Genomic DNA, 25,628 nt, shown 5'->3' on the forward strand with positions numbered 1-25,628 from the left:
ATGTCTCAAGTCTGGATGGGCGTTTCTGACATCTTGAATGAGGACACATTTCTGAAACTCACCAATGCCAAAAAGATCAAGTATACCAACTGGGATCAACGTGAACCAAACAATGCTTCCAAGAGAGAGCACTGTGTTGAATGGGGGGATAGTGGCAAATGGAATGACGCCATCTGCGAGAAGAAGAATTTCTTCATTTGTGAGCATGTATGATGTGGATGTGCTAACTGAATGCCTTGTCTGCAGATAACAATAAATCTTTAAAGAATACAATTATTATATGTTTTTTCTTCGTCCGTATCACCAGTTTTCAAAATATACGTGTAAGATTCAAAGCTATTTAGAAATATATGTTGATGACAACCAAAATTCATGATACCAAATGCTGCCAAACGGGTTTCATACTACTTCGTATGCCGTTCTTTACATAGTGATTTTGATAGTATAATTGTACCCCAAAAAAGTCAAATACAAACCGTGGTATTCAGATTATATTTAGCTTAACTACAGTTTGTTAGTTCAAATCTTCAACACTGTTTATTTGCAAAAGACAACTGATATAACATCCGGGTTTTTCAGGGGTCTGTGGTTGCCCTGTTCTTGATTTTGCATTCTTAATACGATTTATAAGACAAATCATTCTTCGTTATATTATATTGTTATTTCGGATTTCCAATATTTCGGGTTGAGCATTACTGAAGAGACGTTATTTGTCGATATGCGCATCTGGTGCATCAACATTGGTAACGTATAAGTTTTACAGTAACCTTTTGCCTACGAGTGGATGGTAAAGTAATAGTATTATACTCAGAATTAACAACGTTAGAATGAACAAGTAAAGATAACGAACATTAATTAATCTCACAAATCCTAAATTCAAATACAAAATTAAGAGTAGGACAAACACGGACACCTGGACACACTAGGTGTGGGATCAGGTTCGCAGGAGGAGTAAGCATTCCTGTTGACTGGCAACACTATCTATGAGCCTTCTATATTTATCGGGTAAACCGAGTAATCCGTAGTCAAAATTAGTATGCAATGGACGGTCTAACAATACGCAACTTCCGATATATCAACTCTTCTGTGATGGAGGTACCTTCAGTATTCCGTTGAACGCTTGAGTGGGTACAAGAAGTATACATTATATTATAGACTAGCTATGTAAAGAAGGATGAAAGTTATGAGAGCGGACATTTTATTTATATCAGCTGTTGGTATACATTAAATTGACCATATCAAGAATAATATTTGTTTGAATTAGGCCATTATATTAAATAAGAAATTATTCTTTATTTCTTCTTCTGCACGAGTGATACTTCAATCAAAGAAAGATGGCAATTATCGATTTTTTATTTGATCTAATTTATTATCAAATAATCATAAACTTACTAATATTGTGTGTCCATGCATTTTGAGTGGTTGCATGGTGTCTGATCATCGGCCTTTAAGTAATATATGAAGGCAGCGATGATCATCTGTACCCACCGCGCGTGGATGAAAGTATGTTTTGCGTCTCAATATGCGTAAGAATTTCACAAAGGGAAAGAACTATTGGGGAACTCGGAAATTGCATCAAAACGAACATTTAATGACGGTTTGTATTGTTATAACGACCACAAAATTTGCGAAATGTTGACTTTAAACGATATTGTTGAAACCCCTGCAAGTCAACTTAATTGTCTGTAGACTTCCTCGATTTAACAAAACTGATCATACACAGATTATACACATGCGTATCAAATCAATAGGAATTCAAATTTGTTGAAATAAATGGTCATCCCCTTGCAATGGGTAACAATTTGGTAATTATGGTCAACAACTAATCCCCCTTCCAATAGGATGTAATTTTGTACATTTTGTCAAGAGTTGAGATGATGACTTGATATTTATTATCAAGTGCCAATCTTACTTTCAAGAGGAGCTGAATTAGTAAATAGTTAGTATATACAAGTATAAGGCCCATTTCTGAGAGAAGATACACATGTATTGAAGTTAATGTAGTGAGGTATAGATAACAACAATCTGTTAAGAACCATATGTCTTCAGAAAGTGGAAATATGCACGTCTGTGAAAAGGTTTTTTACACAATGAAGACTAAATTTGTTATTGTTCACATCATGACGACTGGGACAATGGCCGGGTCATAAATTGTCTACTCCATTATTATCTCATGCAATGAAAATCTAAATTCATACCCCTACTTATCAGAAAAGGGGATTAAAGTTTTACATGCCAATATATACTATTTTCTGTTAAACATATTCTCAATATCCATTACCATAAACATTTTGGTGCAATTATGCTGCAATTTGTCTGATCGATATAATTAAAATTTATTTTGTTGACTCTTTTTCTGACACTCCCTTATCGATTAGAATTTTTGAAAATCCCCTATATATATGTATGAAAGACAAAAATAACGAACAGTGATCTATCTCATAACTCATTTAAATAATACAAAGTAGATGGTTGGGCAAACATGGACCCTTGGACACACCAGATATGGGATCAGGTTCTAGGAGGAGTAAGCATTCCCTGTCGATCGGTCACACCTGTCGTGAGCCCTGTAGCGTTCGTTAGTGAATGTTCATGTTAGGGAATAACTATCCCAGTTAATCGAATTTCTATTGCTGTATATCATAGAACATTTTAAGACAATAGTCACTTCTTTCTAAAATGTACACATAAAAACTGTTAGTCTATAGCATTTACCATTTTATGTGTTTTATAATTCTTAATTAATACCGTTGTAAATACGAGCTAATATTTGCAACAATTAAACGCAAGACCATCGTATAGATTATAAAGGCATCAACAATTGTTTTATTATACAACTGAATAATAGAAAAATGAAGATACCGAAGAGTGGTCTATGTCAGTAACTCCTACAACGAACAGAGAATAAGGAGAATGGAAATACGAACGCTTGGACCCACCAGAGGTGGGGTCAGGTGCTTAGGAGGATGAATTATCTCCTGTTGACCGGTCCCTCACCATGTGCTCCATACTTTGAACAGGTAGACGGAGTAATTCGTATGTAAAGAACAGTCTAACAACTGGTATGAAACACGTCAGACACTATTCAACCTAATGACAGGTTGTAATTGTAAATACGATCGTTAGAACGACCATGTAAAATTGCAAAAAGCTTACTTTAAACGAGATTGTTGAAACTCTTTAGCAGGAACCTCTTTGTCAGTAGCTTGTCTCGATTTAAAAACTGATCATACACGTAGCATACTCTTGCATATCGATTCAGTTGCGAAACATAAACACATATGCAGGTGCCAATGTGATATTGATACATAAATATGGGTGGTTAGGGATGGAAAAACTGAAGTCATTCCGTTTGTCATAACGTTGAGTTGTTAATTTGCCGTTAGCAACGTAGCATAAAAAATCAAACTATCGAAACCGGTTATTAGAATCTGCTGAAAGATACGTGTTATGCCACATCTGATTACAGTTAGAATGTTTACATGTTTTTATAATTCAAGTTATTGAAACCGGCTACTACAGACTATCAGGCGACTACTCGTCATCCATATTTGCTAAAAGTACAAGTATTGGTCTGATGGGAACAGAGACCTGGAATTTTATTGGACGACCAATAAATGATAACCAATCGTATCAATTTGTGAATTTATAATTCATATTGTTTCGATTCGGGGGTAAAGTTGGCTCCTTTTATTTTGCTAAGTGCAATTTGTATGTCCTTGTAACTGAAACTAAACTCAAAACCACCTACACGTAAAATCTCCTTTTGATCTCTAGATTCTGTAGTTTATGTAAATTTGTTGTAATGGTATATTACATCTTACGATGAAATCTTGTTTATCAAAATATCAGTCACTTTCACATAGGCGAAATCAAGACTAATGTGTATGTATTATTCATAAGACAGATCAAGTGATCAATGTCATTTCATTAAAAAGCATTGTAAAGGAAATTAAACATGAATGAAATCGTTTGTACATTAAATAAGAAATAGTGTATTGAAAAAGCTTACCTTGAATTAATCTTTAAAAACCATTTAAAAACATGCGTTGAACTTTACCAGTCTCTCCTCGCCGTACTTGAATTTAACTTCTCTCTAAAATAAGTATGAACCTAATGTAACGGTAGTGTAATTGGGGGGGGGGGTATATGCAATGACACATAATAAAGAACATCAAATAATGAGAGTGGGAGATAAATATGCCCATATGTGATAAAGAATACTAAATAATGAAATTGTCAGAAAAATGTGTCCATGTGTGATAAAGAATATTAAATAATGAAAATGTCAGATAGATATGTATATGTGTGATAAAGAATGTTAAATAATGAAAGTGTCAGATATATATGTACACGTGTGATAAAGAATATTAAATAATGATATGTACATATGTGATAAAGAATAGTAAATAATGAAAGTGCCAAATCAATAACAATGTGTGATAAAGAATATTAAATAATGAGAGTGTCAGATATATATGTACATGCCTGTTATAGAATATCAAATCATGTAACTACGCACGTGTGTGAATAAGTATATAAAACATGTACGTGTCAGATAGGTATGTGTATATCCGATAAAGAATAATGAATCATGCTCCTTAATTAGCTGAACTATTTTGTATTCTTATGATTACATAATTTCTTCAAAACGTTCTACATAAGAACAAATCCTCTTGGTCTACCCTTCAAGTCAAGATATAGATAAAATATCGACTTTTCAATACTTATTAACAATACTCGCATTCATTTTTATGTATATTATATAAATCCAAGTTGACTTAAAATAAAAGACAACAGATATTTTTCCATATCAACTTGATGTTTAAATCATTTATTTTATTTAATTGCATATCGTTGTTAAGGGCAAAATCAACTTTATGACAAACTTCAGCTTTTTCACTCTCAACTTCCCAAACTTGTGCAATAGCATTCCATGATCACCTCAATATCTCTCAGTTGATTCGGTACACAAGGGTATGTTCTGAGTATGATCAATTTTTGAAACATGAGCAGGGTATTACCAACGAAAATGATATTAAAGGCTTTCAACAGTCTTTTTTAAAGTCAGAACTTTGGAAATCTCATGTTCGTTGTACACACACACACACACACACACACACACACACACACACACACACACACAGATATATATATATATATATATATATATATATATATATACAGTCAAAACTGCCATAGCGACCCACTGTATTAAGCGACTCACTGTCGTATGTGACCATAAAAAGTTCCCCCCAAGACGTTACTCTATATATTGCACCTGTATTAAACGACCACCTGTCTGACGCGACCAACGACCATGATTTTTACAACCTTTTCGTGTATTTTAACGAAATTTTACCTCTATTTAACGACTGTACATTTTTCGATTACAACGTGATTACTACTTTCGATTTCGGTTGAGCCGACTATTCTGGGAATTATCGCCCCTAATACTTTCGTTTTCAAACGCACGACTATTCTGGGAATTATCGCCCCTAACACTTTCGTTTTAATACGCAGTTTGGCGATGATCTTGATTAGTCGGCCCTCTGAATAAATCATTATACCTAAGCTGTCAACATGCAGTGTCCTGTGTGGTTAATTAATATAACCCGCATTGTTGTTTATTTAACAAAATCAAGGATCATAGAATCAAGGCCGGTGTATTTGAAGGTGTGAATTTCGACAAACTTTAAGAAGTGCCGGGTAGGCTAGATCGGAAATGAAAATTTACCACTTGTTATACCATTATGATCAACAAAGTAAAAAATTTGCCCGATTGCGATATAAATCAGGTAAATATTGTGCTCAGGACTAAAATTTTAAACGGAGTATTCACAGTTTTCCTGCATGAGATACTAGAGGTTTCCAGAATAATGACCGGAACTAGCGGCTCACTTCGAAATGTCCCGAGTATTTGACATGTCCGAGTTCAAGAAAATTACCTGCATTAGTTCTAAGCTTAAAAGATTTGCTGTGCATATACAATGGATATATAGTGATTTATTTAATGTTTCTCAAATTGAATAACATTTTTCCAGCACGTATTGTACAAAAGGAGACGCAACACTTCACCATTTGTTTTCTTACCACAAGTGCTGCATTTTTTAGTTACACTGTACAAGTAGGCTATACATAAATACCCTTTACAACAAAGTGTTTATAAGTTTTAGAAAATTTACATGCAGTTCATAAATAATTTTTAAATCTCATGTAAATGTGTAATATGAAATGCATGAAAAGTTTATCATTCTTAAATAGATTAAATGTAATTTTGATGAATAAAGAATTATGATACAACACATTGTATTCTAGATTTTTAACTACAGTGTATTATTAATTTTATTTTACAACTATTAAAACCGTACTTGATATTCTTAATGATAAATTCCAAATACATGTAGTCATTTACTCCATGGTATAAATTATTTGTGAAATTTTATCCATTAACTGCGGAAAATAGGCAACCTGTATTAAGAGACCACCTGTCATATGTGACATTTTTTCCATTCTCCGTTGGACGGTCTCTAAATACAGGTTTGACTGTATATATTCATGTATGTATGAATGTATGTATGCATATATATATACGTGAGAAGAAAAAATCTCTCGCTGTGACCTTCAATTCGACTTTTAGATATATCGATGACGTTTTGTCTATTAACAATGATAGCTTTCATTCATATGTCGATTTGATATATCCCTGTGAGCTCGAAATAAAGGACACCACAGAGTCGTCCACTTCTGCTTCATACTTAGATATTTTATTGAAAGTAGACATTAACGGCAAACTAACAACTCAACTGTATGACAAACGGGATGATTTCAGCTTCTTCATCGTCAACTTCCCACATTTATGTAGCAATATTCCATTATCACCTGCATATGGTGTTTATATATCTCAACTGATTCGATATGCAAAAGCTTGTTCTGGGTATAGTCAGTTTTTAAATCGAGGTAAGCTACTGACAAACAAGTTGATGGTACAGGGATTTCAACAGTCTCGATTGAAGTCAGCATTTCACAAATTCTATGGTCGTTATAACGATCTAGTTCGTCAATACAACCTATCATTGGGTCAAATGCTGTCTGACGTGTTTCGTACCGATTGTTAAGCCGTTCTTGGCACACTGATTTTGACAGCGGATAACTCCGTTTACCTGATCAGGATATGGGGCTCACGGCGGGTGTGATCGGTCAACAGGGGATGCTTACTCCTCCTAGGCACCTAATCCCACCTCTGGTGTGTCCAGGGGTCCGTGTTTGCCCAACTATCTATTTTGTATTGATTGTAGGAGTTATGAGATTGATCACTGTTCGTTATCTTCACCTTGCATATATATATATTTATATTTATATATCTATCTATCTATCTATCTATCTATATATATATATATATATATATATATATATATATATATATATATAAATATATATATATATAATGATCTAATTCACATAATATGTTGCAATGTCATTAGGTAGAATGCTGCCTGACTTGTTTTAAACCAATTCTTATGCTGTATTTACATACATGTGTACTTAGTTTGGTTACGGGCTACTCCGTTTACTTAGTCAACTTATAGAAACTACGGCGGGTGTGATCTGTCAATAGTGGATGTTTACTCCTCCTAGGCACCTATCCCACCTAAGGGGGACCCAGAATCCCGTGTTTGCCTACTCACAATTTTGTATTCTTGAAAGGATTTATGAGATTGATGAATGTTAGTTTTTTTCATTTTTTTTTTCATGCACTTCCAGTTGTAAATTTCATGAAAAGACCGGATTCTCTGAAAAAATGTGTGGTGTTGAACACATTTTCCTGTAAAAAAAATCCTTGATCGTCTCATAAATGTATGTACAAGCACTCTTTCTTACCTGAATTTTAGATAAATATAATTTCCATGTAGGCGAATTGCAGTTGTAAGTACCGGGTACATCATTTTTACAACGACTGTGAATTCAGACAAACATGAAAGTAGAATGCAAATATAAGAAAATAATTTAAGTTTTGAAAATACTTGAACACTTAAATTGATGTATTTATTTTTAAATTCTTCTATGTGCAAGATTGTTCTTTGAATCAATCATTGCTAAATTGCGAGGTGACGAGTGACGACTACGCCATATTGCATATGGTCAGGTTTTTTTTTTAATCGAAGCAGGCTAAAGACAAACAAGTTGATGGTGTAGAGGTTTCAACAGTCTCGTTTAAAATCAGCATTTTTCAAATTCTATGGTCGTTATGACAATCTAGTTTGCCAATACAAACCATCATCCGTTCAAATGCTATCTGACGTATTTCATGCCGATTGTTAGGCCGTTCGTGGCATACCGATTTTGACTACGGATAACTTCGTTTACCTGATCAAGATACAGGACTCAATACGGGTGTAATCGGCCGACAGGGGACGCTTACTCTTCCTATGCACCTGATCCCACCTCTGGTATATCAAGGGGTCTGTGTTTTTTTGTATTGAATTTATGAGCTATGAGATTCATCACTGTTCGTTATCGTCACCTATCATAAAGTATTTAAAGGGTATATTTTATGGTAGAAGAAGGAAAAAGCGAGAAATCAATATGCTCTTCTTTGTCAGGGTGTTTTTATTTATTTTCTGTTAAATCCCTTCTTACATCACACAAAAATCCCTTCCCCCCAAAACGTGTAGCATGCATTCTAAGTAGAGATTTGTCGAATATCTGACAGTTAAAGGTATACTTTAGTTGAATTAGTTATAATCAGGATTTTTTTAAGTATACCTAAAGGCTAAAAAAAAAAAATCCCCATGATATTGCACTTTCTATTTCAATAGTTTTATCTAACACGATCCCCTATAATTCAACTCTAATAGGATAACGTGAAGTCATTTACATAAGATCAAAATTCCCCAGAAAAAATGATGTTAGATTTATTTAGAGCAAGTTATACAAATAAATGTATGATTTAATGCAGAAAAAGTTGCAATTGACACATAACTAAGTTTGTTAAATTAAGTTACATCTACTTAGATTAGTTTTACTTGATCTGTTTGTACATCGTACGTTTTGGAACAAGGGTTAAACCCAGTTAATATTTTTGGAAATATACTACGTTATAATGGATGCCTCTCTTCTAAAACATGAATGAAAATGCGAATATCAACAATATTTATATATTCCTTTAAATTTGATTATATAGCTGGATGGCTCAGTCGGTCGACTGCTGACTTGTTGATCGCGGGTTCGAGTCTAGCAGAGTTTTAAATGGGTTTTTTTCAGATTACTTTCTACTAAAACTGTATTTTTTGACTACATACTGTCCATTTAAAACTTTCCAATTTCAAAATATTATTTTACATATCTTTCACTTTTCATCCACATCATTTTTTTCCTGGTATGTTATTCCTCCTTTTAAGAACACACGCAAAGTTTTCCGTACATACTGGTTTGTGATGGTAGTTTTTGTTTATATTTCATGTTTATTTAACTTGCATTCTACATTGTTCTACATACAAATCATTGATATTTGGGGTATATGGCAAAGTCTGTTCTAATTCAGAACATTTTAAAAGTTACAGATTTTAGCCAACCCCCCTCCAAAAAAATTAAGTTAATCATTGTGTATTAGAAAAGGTTGTATAAATAGACATTAATAAGTTATTTTAGCAAAGAAGAGGAAAATAGAAAAACATCGACCAATCATAAATCAGGCACACATAATCTTTGCATTTCTAAGCGGGGGACCTAACCACTGAGTTACCAAAGCCAATATGCGAGGTATGATGATATTACTACCATATAATATTTTGAACTATTTCGGAAATCATACCAGGACTCTTCATATCGAGGAGATGAAAATAGGTTTAGATTAAAATGGCAGAAATGTCAACTGTAGCCTCTAGTGCTAAAACAAGGCGCGCTCCATACTACTATGTGGGCCATAAATATACACATATAACCCCCACCTCCATCCCATAGGCACACACATCTGCACTTTTATCATCGATTTTGTAATACGTAAGAAAAAAGAAAATCAGAACAGCTTGTAATAACTTATTTAATCTGGTCTTATATGTTGTGCAATTTGATAAGTGCAGATGTTATCTATAAATTATCCGCGTTAAATCTGTTGACAATTGGGTAGAATCAGACCAGAGAGTCGTATTGCGAAATTTGACATCAGCAATATGTTAACATCATTTTCTTTTAACTTCATGTTATTTCATTGCGTACCCGACATTTCTAAAGAAATAACCTTGGATTTTCTACTTTGTAAAGTTTGAAAATTTGTTTTCCTTCCTTGCAGTTGATGAAGTGCGTCTTGTTTCCATTGGATGTCATTGTATTGGAACCCATGTAAATCACTGAACTTGTATAAAGGACAGCCCCCTCCTTTCGTTAGATCAGCATCTTAAACGTATCGAAATGAACAAGTTGATGTTTGGAATCACTCTCCTGACCCTTGTTTGGTTGTTTGCCGGCGAGTCAGATTGTTTTAAACTTCTTGAGCCAAGAGAAGCTCCGAGTAATGTAAGTATTCATAAAGCTCCTACATTTAGTTTGAAAACTTACCACTTTGTAAATCTTAGCGTTAGCTATAGTAATTTCAAAATATTTTTAACCAAGTCATTCAAAACTGAATGTAATTTAAAAACGATAGAAAGCATTTCGCATTTATTCTACGAACACTTCAAAGAAAAAGTGTCCACCTATTTCCTTAATTGATATTTCCCTAATTATAATATGTAGTATTGAATTAATTAATACTATAAATGTAATCAAGATAATTCCAGAAGATGTAGGTGATAGTGAATAGCACTTGCATGAATTGTAATAAACTTAAAGGACATATCTCGTTTGTATATACAAAGTATATATACTGTTTTCAAAGTATACAGAATTATATGCATTTTGTCTTGCTTATGCTTATAGAAATTAATTGTAATAATTCGTTCGCTGAAGTATTGCCATAATTAGCCACAATACGCTTAAATCTAAGCCCTGATTTCAAAAAGCCTAGTTAATTAGATAGGTAGTCACGTGGTACAATGACGTCATATGCGACCTTCGTCGATCAACTTGTTGTAAAAGTAGTGATAGATATTTTCAAAAACTCGGGCTTTAGGGGCATAATTTATTTACCATGGATAACATTTATTTCGATGGTGACAACTTTCCCGAGTCTTGTATCTTTTAGCCACCAGTGCATAAAAAATAGCGACCCAAATATAGCGAGGAAAGCGAGTATGAAATCTGCATTTATGAGTAAATAATGTTTACATGGGATCGCTGTCTAAACACTATTTTATATTAATATCATTTCTTTAAACAACTGTAATTAGCCTTGGTGCTTTTCTAAAATAAACATTGTAATTATTATCAAATTTATTTTTGGATGTTAGATGGGCCTAAATTGTGATAGGCCTACTGTCATGGGTGCATTTCAAAAAACTGATCAAATTTATATCGAAAATCACAATACTTTTAAATTAATTAATTCAAGCAATTTTATTAATTATGATTTTTTAATCTACACGTTGTTACTTATGATGTTGGAGCACGGCGTACTGTTGTTGTTACGTACGCGTACCTGGAAAAAAAATATAAAAGCACTATAATTCAATTCAAAGTTGGAAAATATCATATTCTATTTTTTTTTTTATAATTGAAAGTTCAATTATCATTTATCTTTAAATTTCTTTTTTAAAATTGCCAGTTGGTGGAATCTGCGAGCACAGGTTCTGCCTATATATTGTTACAAGGTGAAGGTCAGTTGGTGCGAGTGTGTATTGAATTTGAGAGCAGAACGGAAAGCATATACCGTAGGCCTATATGTAACAGTTTATCTACGCCTTTATCCAAGTGCTTGTTTAATGAAGAGTACAGGGACAAATTCTACTGGGTTTTTTTATGGCAAAGTCGTTGTGCCGACAAAAATAGTCACGTCTTGTCCTTCATACCTTCCTTCGAAAAAAAAAACACAGTCCAAATCCTGTCTACTGACAGCAAGTACACCCTTTAACGGCACAAAACACCCTAATGCAGTGTTATTTCCAAGCCATTGATGTGATAATGTTTTTTGTTTGTCAGTTAAATCTAATATGTTTTTGAAATGGCTAACAACTGTGTTTAACAAATAGTCTCGCTCGAGGTCGCATATGACGTCACATATAATGGCGTGTAAAATATCGAAAAATAATATGCATATCGCAAGATTTGAATTTCATCGCTTTCAAACTCGAAAACTTCGCAAATTGTTCCATTTAAAACGTATATAAAGTAGTTTTCGGCATGAAACTAATTAATTTTGCTGAAAAAAAATAAAAGTTTAGAAACATGTGATGTGTACTTTAACGAAATTTCCTTTGTGAAAATATCAGTTCATGGGAGTATGAACGCTGACGCTTCATGCCAACGTACTTCATGAAACGCGTTATCGCTTCATGAAGTATGCCATCGTGATGCGTAGTTGTCCAAGAATGAAACTTATTTCATATATTTACATCTTACTTCTATTTCTGTAGAAATGTACAGCCGTTAAAATGCAAGGTGAAGATAACGAAGAGTGATCAATCTCATAACTCCTATAAATCTATCGAGATTCATTGTTTACAACTGCTACATGTTCGTGAGGAATTGACCATGACTATCATTTACTATTTATGAAGATATCAACAGTGAAAACAATGGAAATGTAAACATGATAATTCATCGACGATCTATGCTTCTTTTTCTAGTAGTTTTCCACTCTTACGATGACGTAAAATCCAACTTTACTTTACAAACCGCGGTCACTTTTTACGTTAGGCGTACATGTAAATATATAAAGGATCCACACCATTATATGGTCCAGAGATCCTACCCTAACAATATTTGTAAATAATTTTTGTAGATAGTTTACAATATTTCGCGCACGAGCAAAAACACTAATATATTAATTTACAAACCTTTGCTTTGCCCTTGGATACTTAAATTTACTATCTCGAAAAGACATTAATACCCTGATTTCCTATAGCAAATACTTTAAAGGGCATGGGCAGAATTTTAATTGAACATTTTCAAATTTTATTGTCCATTGTTAATGTTTACAATCCTTAACTAAGGTATTTCTAATTGTCAGTAAATCTTTGAATGTCAGTTTTTGAGGTAGAGCACTCGCAATTCTTTGAAATGTAAACAAGGCGCGTGCCATGTTTTTGTTTACATATATGTTGCTTTATAGAAATTATATTTAAAACAAAATGAGATGTGACAAACACTAGAAACTGTTAAACTGTGTTCAGAATTAACTTTTGATTCGAAAAACCTGCTTTAAACGAAACGTTTGCCAGTATATTCAACCTATGTAAACAAACATATGACACGAGGCTTGTTTACATAACAAAGAATTGTAAATTCTGCATCTCTCTTGTAACTGAACAACTGACATTCATTTTTTTCTTACTATTAGAAATATCTTAGTTAAGCATTGAAAACTTTAAAAATGGAAATATATAATTTGAACATTTTCAGCGAATCGGCACCATCCCCCTTAAAATTTTCTAAATATATGCAAAGAAAGTTTGATAATTTGATTCATGTTGACAAAATATTGTACATCAAAATCCCAGCTTGATTTAACATCTAAAAAACCCAAAACCAAATCATTTCATTCTTCAAATTACTATAATAAAACTTTTATATTTTGATTTACTACGATGACAACACTTGATGTTTTAATTTGCTACGGTAGAAACATTTTTACAATAAAAGAACTGTCTTCCTGTAAACAATTCTTCATATAATTATGCGAAACATCGGTAGCCTGTGCTCTAATCTAATATTGCAATGTAACATAGTGAAATCGTTGTAAAACTTTGATACAATGTAGTGAAAAAGTGTTAATACTGTGCGTTAAAACAGTGAAAGCGTTTTGTTTTTAAAATACTTTAATTTGATAAAGTTAGGTGTGGCAATATGGGTATAATAGACCAAAGGGATGTAAATTCACCCCTTAAAATGCCTTTGATTTACGGCGGAGCTTTTTCTGCGCTCGACAAGTCTTAAATTGTTGTAAATTTTAATATCAAGAAAACCCTTGTGTATTTTCCCCCAATACGCCTGTGTTCAACACCGTTAAACATTCATTAAAGCCCAATGCGAACCGAATCCTTCAAGCTTCAAATTATATCGTTGTTGATGTAGCCATTCCACTCCGTTTATTACCATATCTATTCATCATTCAAATACTAGGAACGTTTCTGTCTTCATTGATCATAAACACGAATAATTGATAGAAAAATTAAAGATAATCTTTAGACGATTGAAGAGTAATTACCAGACACCAGGAGCCGATCAGTTATATGAATTGACAGTCTAAGTGGCAGTGTATTTGTATGAGGCTGGATTTTTATATGCATTAATACACAACTTGTCAACTTCCCATATCTATGTATCATTATTCCATTATCACCTGCTTATGATGTTGATGTCTCTCAACTGATTCAAAAACCACAACATGGTCTGTGTATGATCAGTATTGAAATCAAGACAGGCTACTGACAAATAAGTTGGTGTTATTGGAGTTTCAATAATCTCGTTTAAGACAGCTGCATTCGCAAATTCTATTGTCGTTATAACCATCTCAAATTACAGTCTGTCATTGGATCAAATGCTGCCTGGCGTGTTTCATACCAATTATTAGGCCGTTTTTTTACATACTGGTTTCGACTACGGATTACTCCTTTTACCAGGACCTAGTTGCATGACGGTTAACTTTAATTTAACAGACAGTTAACTTTCCATTAACTCTTACATTTGATACATAGCGTTAACTAAACGCTAACTGTCAGTTAAAGATCCAACTTTAAGTGAACACCCCCAAATCGTTAGCCGTCTTTCAATCAAACAGTTAACAATATATCTCAGGTGGAGTGACATCTGTAGAAACTGTGGTCTGGAGGGACCCCAGAGAGGTGTTTCATAACAATAACGACCAATACGTATTGGCATTCTTTAGATCTTGAGAAAGACCTGTATTCTAGAGTTTTAATAGCATTGACCCGTCCACAACTGCTATTTTCTCGTAATTCAATTGTTTTTAAAAATATCCCTGAACAACACAATTTTTATATAATTGTAATCTCCCCCTCTATATACATGTATTATAAATACACAATGAGAAATCAAATAATAATTTGCATATTGATTTCTAAAACTTGTAACTTAATGAAACAATTAATATTATCAATTTATGATAGTTCTATATTTATAAACGAAATTATTCACTGAGTCAATGACTGAGAGTAAAAGAGAGGAAAAGAGGGCTGGTGTAGACTGTGTGTCATCTAGCCATAGAGGTACAACCATTATACACACACTATCACCACGAAAACACTACAGACGGCCCTGAGACCCTTCCTGTGTACATCTCTTGGCCAGGTAAATAGCAATGACCATTGATGAGCTCCGCCCACATCCAGTGATCAGTGAAGAAACCGTACAGTATTTTATTTGGGTATTTAAACGTAAGTCATATTCGTACAAATAGGCTTTGATCAAAATGCAGGACTTATGGCGGATGTGACCTAGCAACAGGGAATGTTAAGTCCTCCTTGGCACTATATCCCACTTTTCGTGTGTAAAGGGGTCCGTTATTGCCCTAATCTTAACTTTAAATTCCTTATAGGATTTATGAGATTTATGACCGTTCAATATATTCATTTTTCTATTAGTAAAAAAGACCCCACGTATTCATGATAACTATATCGTACGGTATTGGGTAACTGGAAGGTCGTTAGTTCGAGCCCCGTTCGTGTCCTGGCCGCGTCAAACCTAAGACGTAATGATTGCTTCTTCGCCAAACGCTCGACATTGAGAAATGAGAATCACGGATCTTTCGGATATTACTTGAAAAATGGAAGTCAGTTGTCGTGACAGGCTTCGGCACGTTAAAGAACACTCACTCCGACGGCTGTAAGCGCTAATTATAGGGCTAAATGTGGTTATAATTGGTTTAATATCATATGAACAATGTCTAAAACAACAAAACAAACACGTATATTATCTGAACAGTATCACTACGGATTACTCCGTTTACCTGATCAATATAAAGGGTTCCCGGCAGGTATGGCAGATTGACAGGGAATGCTTACCCCTTCAAGACACTTGATCCTACAGTTGTACCTCTGGTATGTCAAGAAGTCCGTGTTTTCCCTACTCGTAATTATGTATTTTTCCTAGGAGTTAGGAGAATTATCAATCTTCATTATCTTCACCTGTTCATGCAAAACAACAAAACAGATAAACACACCACCTGTATCCTACATAGGTCGTTGTTTTGTTCTCCTTTATTGTAATTGACATATGCTTTTCTAAATGTTCAAAGGATATTTGGCACTTTCTGGGAACCACCAGGGAAAAGTTCAAACAAGGTAAAGTACGCATGTTAATTTGCTTAAAGGTCATGTTATCCAATGGAATTTGGAATTTCCATTCTTCCCTTGTTTGGACAGCATGATCTTTTCGCTCCTTAATCATTAAAAGAATATGTACATGTATTGGTTGAATCTCGTTCTCTTTACAAGAGTAAGATGAAGAAATTGTTTAAAGTCGTTGACCATAATGTACTTAATGTGTCATTCTAGAGCATGGAGATCTTACACCACGTGTACAACAGAAAATCGCTGGTCAGATGATTCGGGAACTCGATTGGTTTAAAAACCTTTTCGAACAAAAAGCGAGTTGTAAGTAAGATTTTGAGTATATACTATAAAGGTTATATGGTGAGTGTGATGGTGGTGCTAGATATTGTTTGCACTTTGTGATTCAGCAAACGGCGATAACAATGCCCACGCTTCTCAAAAAGGGATTTAACGTCAATGCAATAAAACAACGCCATTACTCAAATAATAGTTATGACCTATGATTAACTATAAAATGTGAATGACAGTACATTTGTCGTTAATATTTTTAAGGAATGATACCCTTGATGTATACATTCATTTAACATCAAAAACTGTTTATTTACACAAAGTGGAGTTTTGCTTGGAATGGCTCATATGTCGTGCGTTTTTCTTTCCCGGGGCCCGCGGTTGCCCTGTTTTCAGTTTCGTATTCTGTATATGATTTATGAGATTGATCAATATCCGTTATATTCACCTCTTTTATAGATATAAACCATCAATACCAAAAGTCATAACTCTTATTTAATTACCCGCGCAAAGAAAGTTTATATGAACATTCGATTCACCTGAACTTACTGTAAAACATGCTTTGATGTTGTAGAAAATACTTACAAAACTGTCAAAACATATCACCTACAACAAGAACACAAAGTCGTGTTTGACGAAGTCGGGATGCTTGATTATACGAAAATCAAACCCGCGATTCAAGCACCGAGTTGGTTTCGAAAGGGGATTGTTTTTGTGGCGAATAAATAATACTACGGAAGGAAGGAATTCTTTGCGATAATCCACGCTAGTATGTAATGTGTAAGTTACAAGTGTGTATTGCCTACGGCTCACGTATACATTCTTAGTCCATGCTCTTTACCCTTTGGAAAACAGCGAAAACAAGACCCCTTTCCTTGTAAAATATTTAGTATATATCATTGTATAACCAAACTTTAACGTCCTATTTACACCATTGTTACTCACACATGTGAAGAGCATTAAAGAAAAAAAATACGGTTATTATGCATCCGTTTAAGGATGTTCTCTCGTGTTAATTTTACCGCGAATGGGTCGCCATACTTTTTAAAGTCGTAAAAATGGAAAATGTGTATGTATTATTTTGTATGCATGTATGTAACGTATGCATTGTTATCTTCACCTTGCATGCACACAGTAGAAGATCAATATGTGTAATGTTAAAAAACTAACAAAAATTAATTACAACATGACAATTTTTAAAACTTTTTTTCTCATTTGTCGACATTCATGATGACGTTACGAATGTAAACAAACGCGAGCTCGAAGATACGCGCACTGTACGATGTTGCATTTAGTCTATTCTAAAGCACTCCAGAAACATACAAATGCGATTCGTTAGAAGTAAAAAGGGAGTAATAGATAAGGCCGCATCCGATATTCTCACAAGTGAGTGGCAGACAAAGGAAATTGCAGACAAGCAGGCAAAACCACACACATGGTGACACAGTACGGTACTGTACATAGTGTCAGACGAAAGGGGAAAATGGAAGAATGTTCGTGATTTAGTACCCGAACCAGGGGTTGCTGATAGAGTGTTGAATGAATTTGTAAGTTTTTCAATATACAAGACATTTTTTTTATGAAAATAAAATCTATAAACTAAGTAGATCTGTACCTAAATTGATCTGCGATCTTCCCGATCCCACTTAGTCGGTCATGAACGAATCTCTCTCCTAGCATTCAATGTGTCATTATTGAAGTATCATTTTGATTAGAAAGTGTAACCTATTTCATTGTTTTAAAAAAATCGCCAACGTATACATCGAATTTAATTCATTAAAAAGAATTCAAAGGGAAAAGGAAGTTTTTCCCATCTAGAAAATTATGGTGCACCGTTCGTGTACAAATTAGTAAAAACAAAAGATAATTTTGTTAACTATTTATACATGTATAGATATCATGTGTTTCTTTTGGGTTACTAGATCGTTAATTTGCTTCTGGTCAGTTCTGGAAAAATATTATTAAATTATTTGATCAAAATTTTATTTAAATTTTTCCTTCAAACTGTAACTGTCGAAAAGTTTTAATAATGTTAAAATTTGTTTATAGGGTATTGAAAATGCAGATTTAAAAAAATCCGGATTAGAATTTCAGCATATATTTCATAAACATTCATTTATGCACAATCAAATTCATATATAACATTCTGCATACGAAATTCTTTTAGCGTAACAATTTGTTGACAATGACATTAAAATAATCCTGACGAGACAAAAATTGGAGTTAGTTGAAGTTGGTGTATTAGCGCTACAGTACTGTAAAACTAATAGGTTTACAGTTCTTTTGTTAAGAACTGTAAAAAGAATGGTTTATTGTTAAGAATTTACAGTATTGGTAGAAATTTATTTACAATGTTTTTTTTTTGTTTTTAGCTACATTCATTTGGTAACAACAATGAAAGGGATGAGTCGTGCTATCATCATATGAGGAACCATACCACGAAATCCCATGACCATATGGAAGTTGACTGTTAAAACTGGTGTCTGGATAATAACTCAAGTACTTTGCATTCTATTCAAACCAAATTTGGACATATGGATACGTACAAAGAAGGGAAGATGCCTATCAATTTGGGGATCAGAAAGTCAAAGATCAAGGTCACAGTGAATGAAAATTAGAAAATACTACTACGGGGGCATATGTTTTACACATTAGTTAGTTATAAATGAATTAGTATTGTATATATGCAAATATTATTTCTGTTTTCTGACTATTTATCATGTAATGAAATAAATATATAGACTTTGTAAATATGAATTGAAGAATACATATTTTATAACAAATCGTATATTGTTATTGTTTAGAATGTATGCCAGTGTAAGAAGGGGGTGGGGACACAAAATGGTTCGAATCTTTGTTCCAATATACACTACCCCACACATTATTTTCATTTAAATTAAGCAAAAATATGATTCAAATCTGCATTAGTAATTTCTGAAAAAGTTTGATACAGATATTCTCCCTAGGTTGAATTTTCTTCAAATGTGTGTGATATTTTTTTTACCAATTATGTTAATTAATATTTGATTTTTTATAGAATCTGTGTGATATTTTATTTAAAAGTTATTGAAATAATGAATTATGCTTAATTTTCATAAAATAAAAGAAAGTCAAGATTATTCTGTTTTATAGTGTGTTTCTTCTGAAAATTGGTGATTTTCAAGAAAATTAAGTTTCAGCAAAGGGTTGTAATTCTTCAAAGTCCGTACTTTTTATGTGTTAAATATCGCTTTGATAAAGATGTATCAGTTAAAATGGTTTATCCAAAAAGTTTTATACTTTTGAAAAAATTTAATCCAGGATAAAACATCCCTAAAATATAACCTATTATTAATTTCGAATTATTTAAGTGGTTTTTTACACAATATAATTTTCTTCCACCAGTATTGGAACTTGAGATGTCTAACGCCCAGATGGAAAAACGGTCAGGGATGGAAAATGTTGGCGAAGTGGCAAAAAAAGATTTAAAAGTGCTGAAAGAGAGTCTCAACATTTGTGGAGGAATACGTGCGTACAAATCACGCATGTACAAGGAAAGTTAAAGATTCATATTAAGTTTGGTTGAAGCTTATGACGGAAAGTGATGATAAATTTTTAACCAAAGAGAAATACTTGGGTGTGCTGGATTTGTCTAACAGTTTCAATGTTCACAAAAATGTTTGTACGATCATTATAACCGTACAACTTGGAAATATTTCTATGTTACTTATATCAGTTACAAAAATGTATGTAATCGATCATAAAAATGGGTACTCAGTAAATAAAACCTAGGCTAACTGTACTTAAAAGTTACCACTCTCCCAAAATGCGATACGCTGTCGATGACTTGAGCATCTCCACCTTTCTCATGTTTTCAATCTCTCAACTTTATTTTAGATCCCCCCCAACAATTAATACAGTTTGGGTGAATTGAACATCCACAAGTGGATCTGGATTGCGCTGAATTGAGAGCGTTTCTAATAGATCACATAAACGTTAAGGAAGGGTTGTCTACTTTCTGTGACCCATTAAAACTATATATTGAATTTATTTATGGTAATTCAAAATGAAATTCAAATCAACTCTTATTCTAAATTTTATGTAATCGGACAATATTAAGAAGTTGCAAGTGTATTATTTTCATTCTACCTTGTAGGAAATCCAGACGACTTTCGACAGCCATCCTACGTACAAGAATGCCTGGCAGGTGCGTTCTTGTGCTTACCGTACACGATTGTTATAGTATTGCTAATTTCGTTCAATTCTCTACTTATGTTTTAAGTCACTGTTTTCTTTCTTTATATAAAATCTTACATGCAGGTTAATTCCTCACATTAGAAATGAATGCCCCGCCTTGGATTTGGTTACCATGTAAAACTTATACGATACCCAAATGTTTAAAATCCGAAATAACGATAAACGTGCTAGAGCTATTTTTGGGTTGGGGGGGGGGGGGGAAACATAGTCCCAAAAGTGGAGCCAAATTCGTCTAAGGATAAGAACTATGCATGAGGGAAATAATCCTTAATTTTGCAATGAATTTCTAAACTTTATCACAGTAATTAAATACACATCCGTATTTTCAAGCTAGTGACGAAGTATTTAGCTACTGGGCTGTAGATACCCTTGGGAACTAACAGTCCACCAGCAGAGACCTCGACCCATGGGTCATAGTGTAAAACGTATACGGTACCAATTTTGATGCACCAGATGCGCATTTCGACAAATAATGTCTCTTCAGTGATGCTCAACCGAAATGTTTGAAATCCGAAATAACGATAAACGTGCTAGAGCTAATTTAGGGAAAACAGAGTGCCAAAAGTGGAGTCAAATTCGTCTAGGATAAGATAAGAGCTATGCATGAGGGAGATAAATCTGTGAATACTTGTACGTTGTTCAGATCTTGTCAATAAATCGTGCGCTAACGTGAAAGAATTGGGTTTATACAAGGCCTTTTAAAGCGGGTAGAATGACCCAGGTAGAGTTTATAATGCTGACCGATACAAGAACTGATAGAACGGGGCATCAAATAAACCTGATGTATAAACACGTACATGTCATCAAGTCTGAATCACTGACACATCAGAAACGAACACTTTAGGTCGTCTATAAAATAGGAACATATATCCATGAGTCTATATTTAAACAAGAGGACGTCTCTTAAAATAGCGATTGAAAGTGTATAACATTTAGTGCACGAGATACTGAAATGCAAATGCACAAGTCTTACAATTATTCTAAATATCTAACCACATATCTCTAGTAAATGTTTGAATTTTAGACATACACCAAAATGACGATAAAGATCACAAGAAACTGAAATTCATCAGATGCGCAACACTTATCTTTAGGAAGACACTTGAAAACATTTGGAAACTCCGTAAGTACCCACTCTTAAACTAACACAAGGTAAGTCGTTATTCTTTAGACCTGGTAAATCAAGCAGCAATCTAAGCATGCATCAAAGACACTCAATAAATGAATTTTGACTTTTCATATAGATGTGATTCATGTAAAATATCAACGAGTGATTGAATCAGTTAATGATTGTACTGTATGAAACCTCTGCACAGCCACACAGAATTATACAATTGTTATTTGTTTGGTAATTTATTACACATATATTTCTTAAACATTTACAGTCGAAATGATATGTTAATTCGATTTTTGAAAGGTATGGAAGGATTACATTTTGTGTCGGGAGGATTGGTCTATAAACGAAATCCTTTAAATCTGGCTGGTTTTACTGTTTCTGTTTCATTAGAAATATTGTCCATATTTAAACTCTTAAACATGTATTTTATTTGTTTTTAATTTGTAATAAAAGTAGTAATTACTAGGAACTAATTCAAATGATGTAATTCTTTGATTTGGTTGACACAATTGTTTTCAAAAACAAGATCGATTTTTTAAAAAGTCTACCAGGACGACTTACCAGAAATTCTGTATGATATATATATATATATATATATATATATATATATAGGTCAGCAATTCAAAATTTCATCTATTCCTACTTTTCTAGACTTTGAGGCAAGACACTCTAGTTTATTTATAATTGTTAAAGTAATGTGAAAAGGATTCGTTAAAGAATGTTGAAAACGTATTTGTGAATATTTTAATATTGCTAACCATCAATGTTTACCACATTTTCCCTATGAAACCAGTGAACTCAAAATAATAGGCACCACAGAGTCGTCCACTTCTGCTTCATACCTTTATACTTTATTGAAAGTAAATATCAAGGGCAAATTAACAACTTAACTTTATGACAAAAGGGATGATTTCAACTTCTGCAACGTCAACTTCCCATATTTATGTAGCAATATTCCATTATCACCTGTATATGGTGTTTATATCTCTCAACTGATACGATACGCAAGAGTTTTTTCTGCGTATGGACAGTTTTTCAATTTAGAAAGGCTACTGAAAAACAAGTTGATGGTGGGATTTCAGCAATTTCGTTTAAAGTCTGCAATTCGCAAATTCTATCATCTTTATAACGATCTTGTTTGCAAATACAACCTATCATTGGGTCAAATGTTGTCTGACGTATTTCATACCGATTGTTAGGCCGTTATTTTGACTACGGATAACCCCGTTTACTTAATCAACATATAAGGTTAACGGTGAGTGTGGTCGGTCTACAGGGGATGCTTACTCATACTAGGCACCTGATCCCACCTCTGGTGTGTCCAGGGGTCCGTGTTTCCCCAACTCTATATTTTGCGTTGCTTATATGAGTTATGATATTGAACACTATTCACTATCTTCACCTTTCATTGAACTTTTTCATATCTATATTGTTAGAGGACTTGAATATGTATTGATTAAATGCAATGATTAATTTGATTTGCTTAGTTTGTATTGACACCAACATATTACATGGATGTAGTTTATGCGAAATAATAAAACGTCAATTTTAAGTGTTTAAAGGTAAAGCATAACACGCTGTCTCTCGATAACAAGCACAATTACATCTCTTTTTATTTTCATAATTGTTTTTCCATGTAGAAATTGAAAAGAATAAACAATGCTACAAAACTTTTCGAACCTCCTTTAAGTATCCATAAAAATATCACGAATTGCTGCTTGATTTATCAGTGTTTTAATGGACAGACGAGCATTTCTTGAAAAGGTATTGACGAAATACGTTTACGAAATCTGAGGTGGGGATATTCATGCTTTTTGATATTTTATCTTTTTGGGGACGCGTGTGATTAATATTTACGTTGTCGTTTCACCTATTTCCTTTTCACAGTTTCACTAACAATAAATACTGTATACAGTTTTTTCCCCGTGATATTTTCGCTTTTCTACACATGCAGATGGTTTCGCCCCGTTTTAAATTCGCCCACATTTAGTTGCGTTGAAAAAGAGATAATGGAAAGAACGGTTTCGCCCAGTATCGAATTTGCCCACTGAAAATAAGGTTGAAAGGAGCGAAAATAACATGGGGCGAATGTTTCCCTGTATACAGTACATCTAACGATTTAATGTTTTTCTTTTCTTTTCATGTTAGGTTTGGATTCTCTTGAAAGTTTCATCGCAATATTTGAGGAGTACAATAGAGGAACTATTTCGTTCATTGAGCTTCACCTCCAGTACGTCAGAGGTATGTTCAGACGAATAGTGCATGTATACAGCATGTTCCAGTACGTCAGAGGTATGTTTAGACGAATAGTGCATGTATACAGCATGTTCCAGTACGTCAGAGGTATGTTCAGACGACTAGTGCATGTATACAGCATGTTCCAGTACGTCAGAGGTATGTTCAGACGACTAGTGCATGTATACAGCATGTTCCAGTACGTCAGAGGTATGTTCAGACGAATAGAGCATGTATACAGCATGTTGTCGTTTCAAAATACTAGTACGTCTTATGTCATGAATATTACGATAATGTAAAGAATTATACAATGTAAAAACTTATACGGTACCAATTTTGATGCGCCAGATGCACATTTCGACAAATAATGTCTCTTCAGTGATGTTCAACCGAAATGTTTGTAATATTTCAGATACTGGAGAAAAATATATGAAGCGGGCAATGGGTAAATATTGTATTTAACTTTTACAATATCGCTGATAGGGGTGTAAAGTTTGTCACATTAATAATGGAATAGAAGCATCTTAATTTTACGATATGCTGGAGTATTATATGTTGCATACACATACTGAAAATTAAGAAAATTGATAAATGGCCCACAATGAAAAATTATATTGATAAGATTTAAGAATATATTTAATGAAAGGTCAATTTTCATTCTCAACAGCTTTATTCATTTCACGTGACATTGTACAGGTATACATGATGTTTGATATATTCACTTTATTTACAGAGTTGGCTGACGTGAAAGGAGTGTTGGAAGATCTTCTGACCAATGCAAATCTGGAGAAATAAAACATGGTTGAATACCACCCTCATGTATTGTCCGATGTTTAGGAAATAATCTTTTGTTATGCACGTGTGGACGATTCCACTCGCTTTTCAGTTATAACTATACTACTGCACAATTGACCCACATACCTAACATGCTTTCTCAACCTCTGTATGATATAATGCATATGTCCTTAGAAAAAATTTACTCTAGAGATCCAGTTGAATGTTTTCAAACTCGTATAAAACGTGGTACATGAAAAGACGTGAACTCATGAAGTCTTGCTTCACTGTGTTTGCCCTTGTCGTTATTGATGTTAGATATGCATCCATCATCCTCACTTTCTCTTGTTCACTTTTCTTATTGTTCTTCATCATTTAAATACATTAGCGTTCGCTTCATCAGAGAACCAACCTGGAAGAGACGGTTTTTCAGTTTCCAATTGGAAATATTTTCGACTACTTATTCTTTACTGAAACTCGTACATGTTAGACTTAATAGGTTAAGAACTAGTTAATTATCTACCCTCTGCCCAGTTAATTCACTTTAAATAGACAATATATATGTCATACTTCAACACACCTATAGTGTA

The 25,628-nt window shown here is 33.6% G+C and overlaps 1 protein-coding gene across 1 annotated transcript; it reads left to right on the forward strand.

Annotated features, from left to right (window-relative positions):
- On the forward strand, positions 1-25,628 carry LOC125653300 (uncharacterized). The gene is made up of 9 exons (XM_056145724.1): positions 1-207; positions 16,352-16,397; positions 16,611-16,709; positions 20,061-20,183; positions 20,812-20,862; positions 21,937-22,035; positions 24,178-24,270; positions 24,677-24,709; positions 24,998-25,628. The coding sequence occupies exons 1-9, from the start codon at positions 1-3 to the stop codon at positions 25,057-25,059; spliced, it is 813 nt and encodes a 270-aa protein (XP_056001699.1). The 3' UTR covers positions 25,060-25,628.

This window comes from Ostrea edulis, chromosome 7, assembly GCF_947568905.1.
Source record: "Ostrea edulis chromosome 7, xbOstEdul1.1, whole genome shotgun sequence".
Taxonomy (NCBI): Eukaryota; Metazoa; Mollusca; class Bivalvia; order Ostreida; family Ostreidae; genus Ostrea; species Ostrea edulis.

What these genes read in the sequence shown, in the direction of transcription:
- LOC125653300 (XM_056145724.1), top strand. Translation starts at nt 1, where the DNA reads ATGTCTCAAGTCTGGATGGGCGTTTCTGACATCTTGAATGAGGACACA. An exon ending in TGAAAACATTTGGAAACTCC is followed by an intron (nt 22,036 to 24,177) that starts GTAAGTACCCAC and finishes TTTTCATGTTAG; the next exon opens with GTTTGGATTCTCTTGAAAGT. An exon ending in TCACCTCCAGTACGTCAGAG is followed by an intron (nt 24,271 to 24,676) that starts GTATGTTCAGAC and finishes GTAATATTTCAG; the next exon opens with ATACTGGAGAAAAATATATG.